Raw genomic sequence first — 11,213 nt, 5'->3', positions numbered from 1 at the left:
CGTGTGCGTGTGTGTGTGTGAGGACATTAGTCAGAGTGCTTGTCCTATCAGACGGGATATTACTGTACTCACTATGGAGGTCAGTGGAACGATGAGTCTGTGTGTTTGAGAGAGAATAAGTGCCTCGATGTCATCTTTGCCACTCATATGATCATCTACTCACATTAATGGTGCTGTTAAATGTGAACACATCTATTTGCAGCGGTAAGCAGCAGTGACACACAATGTTTTACAGTGTATCTTTAGGGCTCTAATGGTTGTATCCTATAGCCAAACGGCCAAAGAACAAACACAGCAACATCAAGAAAATGCCTGTGGCGATGCGGATAGTTGGACCCAAACACTGGACTAGAGGTAGGTGAAGGTATGAATGTTTAAAGTATGGTCAAAAGGCAGAGTAACAATGGTGGAGGCTTAAAAACACAAAAAAATACTTCCAAAGAGGATGAACTGAATGACCTTTACTGTAGCTGAGAAAATGATGTGGTAAAGAGCCGGAGAATAGCCGAGGTTGATTTGAAGGAGAGGTGATGAGCGGGTTGCAGGCAGGTGTGATGTCAGGCCGGGTCCAGGTGGGTGATGGAATAGGAATGAGACTCACAGAAACACATGTGTTCGACCAGAGAGGCAAACTGGGAACATGGAAGACACAAGAGTAGTTTAGCTGAAAACAATTAGCAACAAGATGCTCTGCAGAGATAAGGGGACTGCAGAGTTTGGTGATAATTATTTGATTCTACCAGTGACGCTTATCAAATTCAAGATGTCATTGTATCAATTGTTAAAATAAAGATATTGATTAAAGCTGCTTTCCTTCTTAACTTAATGAATCGTTTTTTTACCAAGACCAACTGATCCTCCCCAAGATTCACACCTAATGGGCTCCGCAGTGGTCAGCGCAGCAGCTACCCACTGCTAACCAGCAACCTCGTGTTGGCAGTACACACACACACAACACACACTACAACCAGTGAATACACAACTACAGGGAGTCAGCTCTGAAGCCACATTGCCCCCTACTGGTTGAAAAAAGAGAATTGCCCTTCATTTTCAGAGGTATTTAGATCTTTTACTAGTCACTCACTTAGAATAATGTAGTTCAATAGAAAGTGCAATATGTTCCTCCAAAATGCTGCAAAGGTGAACTTATATGTTACATTTAATGGAAGTATTAAGAGTAGAAGAACAAGCTTCCTATGATGCAATTTAAGTACAATGCTTGAGTACAGGCTGGATACTTACCAACGTTATTCATTGTTTCCTCTTCTCCTTTTTAGTATGACTGCTTTATTCAATATCATGCCTCCACCATCGACTTTTACTCATAATCTCTTAAAAATAAAGGAAGTCATTACCATAATGCTTGTTTCCTGGTTTCATGGAGAGTTAGAGCAGCAGCAGAGTGGCTCCAACCATCACATCCTGTTCTGTGGGAATCAGCAAAGTGGATTAAGAAGCAAGCACTTGCAAAGCTTTTGTATCCGACATTATGATTTGATTAAATTCAAGCAAAGAAAAATAATAAGCAGAAGTTAAACATTCAAACTCTCGAAATATCAATGGCAAACAGACAAGTAAGAAGCTGCACAATATAGTGAAAAGTATGCAAACTATTACACATTAGTTCATTAACTCACAGTCAATGTTCCTGTGTATCCGAAAGGTGTTTGAGGTCAGGGCCAATTCAGAACGAGCCTTTGCCACAAACTGGAAGCATACTATTGTCTAAATTAAAATGTAGTATCATCAAGGCTTCCTCCCTTAAAAACAGACATGGACAGAGGTACATGGAGACTGGAGACAGACGGAGGGAGAAGCCACATCCAGTCAGGGGTGGCTGAGTTTTACTGCTTCCTCGGGCTCCTCCCGGACTAGTATTGATTATTCATTTCTCATTGACTGTGCAGATGTGGGAGAGCTAAACTGCAGAGGAAGGAAGAGAGAAGAAAGCCATTATCCTCTGAGTCCGATAACATCTTAACTATGGTCGTAACACCAGTCAATGAAAGCAAGGATGTATTCATCTATCCATTTTTATTTATTACACTTGTATTACATGCTTTTCACCAAGGGAAATGCTACATTTAGTTGGTCTTTCTTATCACCTAATCCCTAAACCAACCTTGTGTTGTCACTAGTCTGCTTGTTAGACCGCTATTAAATCATATCTAAATCACTGCAATTACTTTGTTAGAGCCACTATTTTAAAATGTGTTTTAAATGACTGCGACGGCACACTTTGTTTGTAGAAAGATGACACAACAGCGGAAATGTTGTTCATTCTGTGAGATGTTTATCACATGGTCGGCAGGCCAGATAGAACCATAACTTTAAGATTACCATCATGCAATGCCAAAGACCTAAAATGAACTTAAATACTAAATAGGTATTAGGTTGATGGCTCAGAAGTGCTTTAAGCTTTATATGCTTATGTCTACGTGACAACATGTTTAATGCTCAACATCTTACATTTTCTAATAAGCACTAAACACAATGTAGAGGGGAGGCTAATTTAATTTAGTTTGCTGGCATTTGGTCATGCACCAAAGTAGGCTTTTAGAAAAATCGGATAAGTAAGATAAAAGTTTTAAGGAAGCCATTACAATTCATCCTGCGTGTGGGAAGATCAAATTTCATGACAGTGCATCCAGAAGTTTCGGGACCACAGACCCACGCTGCTAGCATATTAACAGACGTGTATTTCTCCCGGACCCAGCCACCAAAGGTTGAACTCTCTTGTGTTTTCTGAGAGTGCTGAAGGAGCTCAGGGTGTCCCCAGGCTTCAGCACTGACGCCACACAGCTTCAAGATAATTTGACTCTGTGACTCGTTTGTAACTGAGGGAATATTCATTTGGGAGGAAGGGAGAGAGCAAGTGTTTTAGTTTTCAAGACAGGAAGAAAAAACACTTCTGTGAGTCTGACTGTTGGAGATGGAGTGTGTATTGTGGGCCCCAGAGGGTAAAGTGGAAATTACTTTGTCTTTGACAGCAAAATACTGTTGAAGAGCCTCGGGCTTCTTCCTTTCCCCGTCTATCTCTGCTGCTCCACTCTCTCTCCCTCTCTTTCTCATCTCCTGTTTCAGAACAATTGTTACATATAAGAACAGTATGATTAAAAAACACTGGCAGAGCAATAAACATGAATGTCTAAACAAAGGGTTGGAAAAAAGAAAAATGAAAGTCTTTACTGCTTTAAGATCCAACAGCTTATAAGAATTGGAGATGTTTGAATTGATTTCAGTGGCCAATGTAATAGAACCAGATGTACTGGGAAGCTCATGGGTTAAAACAATGTCCTTTAGATATTTATAGTTCAGTTTATTGTTCAAATGACAGAACATTAATTTGAGCTTTGTGTCAAGATAATAAAGATTGCTGTAATAAAATGCATACATCCACACAACCATTTGACATTTGAATGTTTTAGCAATTCAACATGTGGTGTAACAAGCGGAATATGATTAAGTATTGACAGTGTGTAAAATATTTTTTTCAAAGTAACAGATTAAGGGGAACATTTCGCAACGTTAATGATGTTGTTTTACAGTGTCTGAACAATGATCAATAACAGAAATGGTCAATAATGGTATAAAAACATGTGGAAGAAACAGTCTGGTGATTGTTAAAGACCATATTTCTAAAAGTCCCATTCTACTTGCAACATTAGGGAGCCAAGATTATGTTAAAATGGGTCTTTTCTCTCATCCTTTACACCCCAAACTCTCTCTCTGTCTCGCTCACTAATTACAACAACCCGTCAGCCTCCCCCTGGTTGCTGCAGCGATCGGTCGTCGTCATGGCAACCCCAGTGGTCTGTCTGGCTGGCTGGCTGTGGGGGTGTTATCAGGCACGAAGGTGAGTGTGAGCCTCTCCACTCACACACAGTTTAAAAAGGGCCGGAAGGAGAAAAACAGAGGTTTATTGTCCTAAAGATCAAAAACACAAATATACACGTTGTCGGTGCGGGGTCTTTACATGTCCTTTTTCCGGCCGACAACGTCCTCCCAGGATCCAGCCTACTGCAAGACAGACCAGAACCAGGTTTCAGTGACTGATTACCAAATTCTGATCAGCTGTCTGGTCCTCGGCCGAGCCACTGCCATCACTCCAGCAGCCGGCGCCCTAACCACACCCCGCTGCCAGTGAGATAAGAGTTAATTTCTTCTTTAGTAGGCCTAGATAAAACAGTTGCTGGTCTCTGTCAGTGAGACATTAGAACCACAGGATAGCGGCGGTGACACGTAGAGGCAAAGAAATACACAGTTTGAATATTTCTATCAATATAGATTTTTAATTTTCCATTAAAAAAAATAAATAAAAAAAATCCATAATATGCGTTAAATATCATATTCCAAAACCTACCAAATCTGCAAAGGAAAAACTGGTTGCATGAGGACTGTATTGAGAATTTGATAGTCTTATAGCGCAAATACTGTTTAACAGTTTTTTGGAATGAGCAGTTGCTTTCGAAAAAGATGCACGTTTTTAATCGTTATTTGCGCAGTATTATTAAGTAGATATTCTCTAATCACCTCATCAAGAAAAAAAAATACCAAACATTCAAGTTTTCAGCTTCTCAAATGTGACTCATGTCGTTTAGTCTATTATTTCCTTAATCTTTTGTTCTGATGCAACAGAACATTTGTGCAACATTTGTGCAACATTATTGCACAAAACAAGCCGAGCAGGATGCTAGGGACAAGTGAGATGAGAAGGAAAGAATAGTTGCTCAGTTTTAGATTAGCCCTGAAACTATTGTAATTAACAGTATGATAGACCATCAACTTTTTAGTTTCATGTGAGAAATTCGATAGGGGAAGAAGGCTGAAAATACAAAAGGGACTGGATGATTGGCAATCTTCCCAGAGATAAAAACACAAAACATGGCCTCTTTCATTAAAGTCAGCACACACCATGTACAGAAGGCACAGGATCACTTCCTCACTCAACTGCTGTTCAAAAGCAGACAGGATTTCAAGGTCAAAATCCTTGAATGAAAAAACTGGATTATTTTCACAGACACCTTTGAGGGTTCCCACAGGAGAGAAGCACCTGGACAGTGGCCCCCAGGTCATTTGACTTTCTGACCCTGATTTAAAGTATGGATAAGTACAAAAACCTCTAATGAGTGATTAAAAATAACTTGTCTTTCAAAGTAAATCCTCCACTTTGGCTTTATTGCAATTTTTATTAACTTCATATTAAGAGACGTGTCAACATTTCTTGGATAACAAGTATAAATGTTAAAAAAAAAAATCTATAAAATCCTTGAGTGCAAAGAACATTTTACAATGAAACTCAGAAACAATCAAAACAGCATGAGGTGTAATTAGGAAATTGAGACACCTAACCACCAAGAAGATACAAAAATAACGGTTGGATATTTGATATTTAGAAAAGTCCACAGACCTCATCTACACCCGCACTCATCCACCACCATGTCCTGGTAGTGCCGAAGCACCACGTTGTCGTTGTTGTCGTAGTACAGCATGGAGATGGGGGCGAGGCGGATGGGGACACAGCAGGGCTGGGGGGTGCCGCTGGGGTCCAGGGAGTGCACCAGGGTCTGCAGGATGGCGTGGTTGGTCCCGTTCAGACTCTCACTGAGCGGGAACGGGCACTCGCCGTGGCAGTAGTTGGCCATGTAGCCCTGCGGGGCGATGATCCAGTCCTGCCAGCCCACGTCCTTGAAGTCTATGTAGAGGCGGCGGGCCTTGCACACGTTGCTGGGGGTCACTGGGAGGTGGATGGCGTTCCTTCTTTGTCTGGTGCGACACTGGTGGGGGTTCAGGGAGACCGCCACCAGCATGGCCTGAATCAGTGGCAGGGCGAAGGCTGTTTCCAGAGGAAGGGAGTTCCCAGGATGAAAAGGAAGAAGCTCTTTCGCATCTACGCTGAAAGGTAGGAGCTCCAAAACCAAACCGTAGTTGCGTCCCGGTTTGCGCCAGCTCTCTGCCAGGGAGGTGAGGTCCAAGGTGATGGAGGAGGGCTCAGGCTGCAGCTGGACCGACTGGGACAGCAGGAGTCTGCGGTTGGCCTGGGGATTGGCGCCCCTTAGCGTGGCTCGAATCACTGTATACAGAGACACACTGAGGGTCCGTGGCCCCTGCAGGAGCTCCGCAGAACTGAAGGGCTTCCAGTGGAACTTGATTTCCAGCTGAGCCAGAGACAGCAGCTCCACAGGCTGCAGCATGGACATGTTGAAATAAAGCTGCTTCTCCAGACAGGCCTGACAGCTGCTGCTCCAGCCAGACACCAGCCTGCCTGCAACACATCAGCGGGGAGAGGAGCATTTTAACAGCAGGGGTTTATAAGTGGAGATGGCTGCATGATAACCTAAATTATAGAGAAGAATAATTTGTCATGACCAATGACTTCTCATTCAAACAAACACTGCGGTTGTACTCACTTTGCATTTTTAGCAGTTTTTACTAAAGCACATTTGCAGTATAATTCAAAACAAACGTTTATTGTCTTATTTAAAATAAACGTTGACAAAAAAATGAAGACTGTTTGCACTCCTGAAAAACATTTTGATAAGCAATACATTTACTCAAACTCAGGTCCAGAATAAATAAGTAATTCAAAAACTGCATCTTTTAATTAAATGCAAAAACATATTTAGTGAGCTGTTCCTAAAGTTGGGGCTGGTGAATGCACATATAATTTAGTAAATGTTCTCCTACATTTATTGATATGTGTATTGTACTGGCTGTAGAACAAACTGGTCATTTTAAAAAGACAAACATTTGTATTATATGAAGATGTGGTGTAAACATTTTTAGAACTGGATATTTAAAGCAATGCAGGTTTTCTGCATATGATTTAGGAGTCCTGGTTATGTGTAAGCAACTACAGTACACTTCAAACTTCTAGATTATGGTTTTATGAGCACAATTGTCCTCTACATATAATTCACATTACACATCATTTTACCTTGGTCCTGAACGTATCGGATGATGTTGCCGCGGACTCCGTACTCTGACACCGTGCAGGGGTCGCTCTCCCGGGCCTTCATGTTCTCTGACCTCCGGAACATCCTCCAGACCGCGGAGGGGACATGGCGCCGGGCCTGGTGGCTCCCCGCCGGCTGAGGCAGCCCGGAGAGCCCCAGAGAGCCGAGGAAGAGCCGCTCCTGGGTCTTCATCTCCTCCACATGTGAGAGCGTATACACACCGAGGAAACACACCGCTAGCAGTAGCAGCACCACGAGAGTCATGTTTGGCCTCATGTTGGACTGCACTTCCTCTGCTGCTTCCTCACCTGAAACGCTGCTCCCAGTGAGAGGGACGTTTGATTTAACCTGTGAAACCTCCCGGTGTGCAGCTGCATAATTAGCCGATATGTTAATGAGAAGCGGGCAGATAAGCAAGTGATTAGGTGAGGGTGGGTGGTGGGAAGATAGAGACTGATCTCAGGTCAGGTAGGGAATCAACAAATGGTGATTTCTGACACCAACAATAAAGTTTGCAAAACCGAACATGGAGTTAGTTTGTTTAAACATTGTTGAATAATGTTTTGGTGAATAGTAATAATTATACCAACGTCTCTCCTCCATTAATGGCATAGTTGTAGGCTATTCACCTGCCCTGCCCTTGGACCATTAAAGGCTGAATCTGTATGTCCCCATGACATTTTAGTTTACCACCACACACAACATATATGGAAAACGAAAGCTCTTAAAACTAATTTATTGATCAAATAATACATTAAATAAATAAATCATATTAAGAGTAGGGTTGCTTTGTCGGTTGAGTTAATATATTTAATCAAAACTTTCAAAACATTCAACAATTATTTAGCTGCCCCCGGGGAGCAAAGCCCCCCTGCAGTAGATTTGACCCATTTTACAAATATTACAAAATAATGACTTAATATCTCAAGAATGACTTAATTTCTCGAAATAAAGACTAAATATTAGCTGGTCGGGATAGCTGGTTTAGCTGGTAAAAGCTGGTGGTCACAGTGGTCTAGCTGGTCAGGATAGCTAGTTTGGTCACAGTGGTCTAGCTGGTCACCATTAGCTGGTCGGGATAGCTGGTTTAGCTGGTAAAAGCTGGTGGTCACAGTGGTCTAGTAGCTGGTCACCATTAGCTGGTCAGGATAGCTGGTAAAAGCTGGTGGTCACAGTGTTCTAGCTGGTCACCATTAGCTGGTCAGACTTGTATGATCTTGAGTAGAACTTTAGCTGGGATTACTTGATGGTTAAGCTGGTCATATATGATGATGAAACACTCTCACCCAATTGCAGTAGCTCAATCTATCATTTCAGATCAGAGCACCTACCTTAGCAGAAAGGTACCAGAATGTATAGAATGTATTGTCTGTAAATAAATACTCATACATCAAATGATTAGAAGCAGGAAAATAATTTATAACACACAATGAACATTAACACAAATTTGAAAACATTTTCAAAACACCCATTACTTCATATTGTTAAGCAATTTCCTTCAACTGTTTCTTTCCGCTTTTCACAAGGTCCTGTATTTTTTGTGAAATGTAGTAATCGGCCAACTTTTCCCTCTCTGTCTTCTCCACGTTTTGTGAATTCAGCCATCCTCTGAAGCACTCTTGAAAAGAGAAAGGAAAAACAGATTAACTTTTAGCTTTGTGTTATTATTACTTAAATATGTGCACTGTGAGATGAAAAAGAAAAATGTAACAAATTTAGTTTTGAACATTCACTGTGATTGGGTCTATTATCCACGCAATACACCATATTACATTTTGTTCTTAATTTACATTATTTAATTTCATATTCTGTTCTTGTAAATATCATATTCTATTATATTAAATGTATATAAACTTTTTGAACTACTTTTTATTTTGTATTTTTGTATTTTATTGTATATGTTGCATTGTTGGAGGAGCTCAGGTCAGAAGAATTGCATTGACATGTCTACACTGTAGCTGCTGAGCATATGAGAATAAAACCTTTGAATCTTGAATCCAACACTTTTTTCAGTGGAAAATCCTAAATTGTAGGATAGTTTGGCCATAATAATGCTTTTATGATTACATTTCTAGTGAGAAGTGTATATTTTACTTTCAGAATCTACCTCCAGTGGATGTGTAGGATCTACACAGGGTATATACAGGAATCCTGAAGTCAAATGTAATACCCTTTAAGACCTTTTTTAAGACCCTTTCCATACATTTTAAGACCTCATCGCTACTTCGAGTTTTAACCGGTTACATTGGCGACACACTTTACCTCACATTTACTATATACAGTATTGATTGTCCTTCCTCCTTATCTTCCAACCATTTGGATGCAAACTTGCATTTCCCCATAACGATGTTGTTTAACAACCGGCGTAAACGGACCTTCGCGCGCTATCAAGCAGTGAGCGTGCGATGTCCTGTTCAGATGACATCAAATCCAACGGGATGCCATAAATAAACTACACAGAATCACACTACACACCTACGCAATGATTACATTCAGGCAAACTGTAGAATACAACCTCTTTGGACAATTTATATACTTATTGAAAACAAGCTACAAAATGTAATACTTGGAAAATGCCGTTTAATACTTTGAAATAGCCTTAATTTTCGCTAAATTGATTTATCAACTTTTAATACTTTTTAAGACCCCGCGGACACCCTGCTACAGTATGATAGATATATTACTTTACACCCGGAAGTATGTATTGTCATTCTTATTGTCGATAAATTGAGGGATATACGCTATATTTTATTAACACCAGTATGTACTTTATACATCCACCTCGAGTGTTTGTCTCTGCACCGGAAATAATTTAATTTTAAAGTTCAACCGCATATTATATAGACTATATCAGCGCCACACCTGCGTAACACATGGTGCCTCTTGTCTGAACAATTTTTTAAGCGATTTGTAATCTATTCTTGTCGACTTGCAGCCTAAATACAAAGATAACTCCACTCTCCTACCACTGCTTACCTCTAATGAGTCTTGCTAAAACTAGTGTCCGAGTCATGGGGTCCAGAACTGACTGAAGACATGTGGAACAGAGTACATGCATGGTTCGATGTACAGGAAACTGGAACTTTGAACAGGTGTTTTCATCTTTTCTGCCTGAAGATTCACAAGTTCTTGATCAGGTGTTTGATGTGGGCTGGCATGATCCTTTCTGCAGCGATGAATAAAGAAAACAAAGAAAACATTTTTAATAATAGTAATGATGGTAACAACAATTATATTAGTATAACTATTTATATAGCACTTACACAATTGCAAAGTGATTCTCCCAACAAAAATAAAGAACAAAACAATATCAACAATAAAAAAACAAATGATTATAGGAATATTAAGAGACAAAAAAATTATAAACATTCTGAGAGGCCGACTACAAAAGGTAGACTCAATGGCTCTTGATGACATCAATGCGCAGTCCCAATAGATGCTGTTGTATAAAAATAAATAGATTTCTTCTATTTTGTGTTGGATGATTTGTTTTATTGATTGCTGATGGATGTATATATATAGGGTTTATTGAACAGCAGTAAAGCATTAAGTTGCTAAATTAACGTACACTGAACTGTAAAACAACTTACCACTATTTAGGAAAGGCTCTGATCAGGAGGGTTGACTAGTAGGACAGCAAAGAGGTGGAGGAGGTCTATGTACAACCATTGGTAGATGTTACACCTGAAAGAAATATAAGGAAATAAAAGAAGACAGGAGTACAAACATCCTCTTAAAGGTGGGGTAGGTACGTTTGAGAAACCGGCTCGAGATACACTTTTTGTTATATTCCATGGAATGCTCTCAACATCCCGATAGCAATGAAAATCTTAAGTGCTTTGACAAAAAATCCATTAAAAAATGTCATCTGTGGAAGCCGTAGTACTGTAAAAAGCATGACCAATCATTTTAGCCGGCCCGGCTAAAGTAACTGGATGGCCTACCTGCCTGTCAGCCTTCCATCTGTGCACAAACTTATCTCGTGCCCTCATTGGTCATGTGCGCATTCGTGTGTGTTGGAGGAGGGGCTCTGTAAGGAAGTGGCAGATTTTTTCCGGTTGTGTATTTTCAAATTCTAGCGCACTCGAGCTGGTTTCTCCAAAATGACCTACCCCACCTTTAAGTAAAAGACCAAATCATGTCAAGCTTTAACCTGAGCCTGTTTTTTCAGTCTTTACAATGCACTGTTGGAAAATACCTTCCAAAGGCTAAATTCAAACTCAATACCATAAATAACTGGGTACCAAAGTGCTTTAC

At 40.4% G+C, this 11,213-nt stretch overlaps 1 protein-coding gene and 1 long non-coding RNA gene across 3 annotated transcripts; both read right to left on the bottom strand.

Annotated features, from left to right (window-relative positions):
* Positions 1-3,302: 3,302 nt before the first annotated feature.
* On the bottom strand, positions 3,303-7,310 carry gdf3 (growth differentiation factor 3). Of its 2 annotated transcripts, XM_034128429.1 has the most exons (3): positions 6,938-7,310; positions 5,411-6,265; positions 3,303-4,020 (listed from the first exon to the last, which is right to left on the bottom strand). In XM_034128429.1, exons 1-2 carry the CDS (start codon positions 7,230-7,232, stop codon positions 5,412-5,414), a joined length of 1,149 nt encoding a protein of 382 aa, XP_033984320.1. In that variant the 5' UTR covers positions 7,233-7,310; the 3' UTR covers positions 3,303-4,020; position 5,411. The 2 variants fall into 2 exon arrangements, with proteins under 2 accessions (XP_033984320.1, XP_033984319.1); XM_034128428.1 differs by lacking the exon at positions 3,303-4,020 and having other exon boundaries at positions 5,158-6,265; positions 6,938-7,308.
* A 1,044-nt stretch (positions 7,311-8,354) lies between these two features.
* Positions 8,355-10,115, bottom strand: LOC117481256. Its single transcript, XR_004555705.1, has 2 exons — positions 9,933-10,115; positions 8,355-8,574 (listed from the first exon to the last, which is right to left on the bottom strand). It is a non-coding gene; the product is annotated as an uncharacterized LOC117481256 (long non-coding RNA).
* Between the last annotated feature and the right edge of the window lie 1,098 nt (positions 10,116-11,213).

The sequence above is a fragment of the Trematomus bernacchii genome, unplaced genomic scaffold (assembly GCF_902827165.1).
Source record: "Trematomus bernacchii unplaced genomic scaffold, fTreBer1.1, whole genome shotgun sequence".
Classification (NCBI taxonomy): Eukaryota; Metazoa; Chordata; class Actinopteri; order Perciformes; family Nototheniidae; genus Trematomus; species Trematomus bernacchii.
The sequence above is the reverse complement of the archived record's forward strand: the minus strand, read 5'-3'. Positions and strand labels throughout refer to the sequence as shown.

Coding starts and splice junctions, on each gene's coding strand:
- gdf3 (XM_034128429.1), bottom strand. CDS start 7,232: ATGAGGCCAAACATGACTCTCGTGGTGCTGCTACTGCTAGCGGTGTGT. Junction 6,266..6,937: donor CCGATACGTTCAGGACCAAG/GTAAAATGATGT, acceptor GATGTGTTGCAG/GCAGGCTGGTGTCTGGCTGG.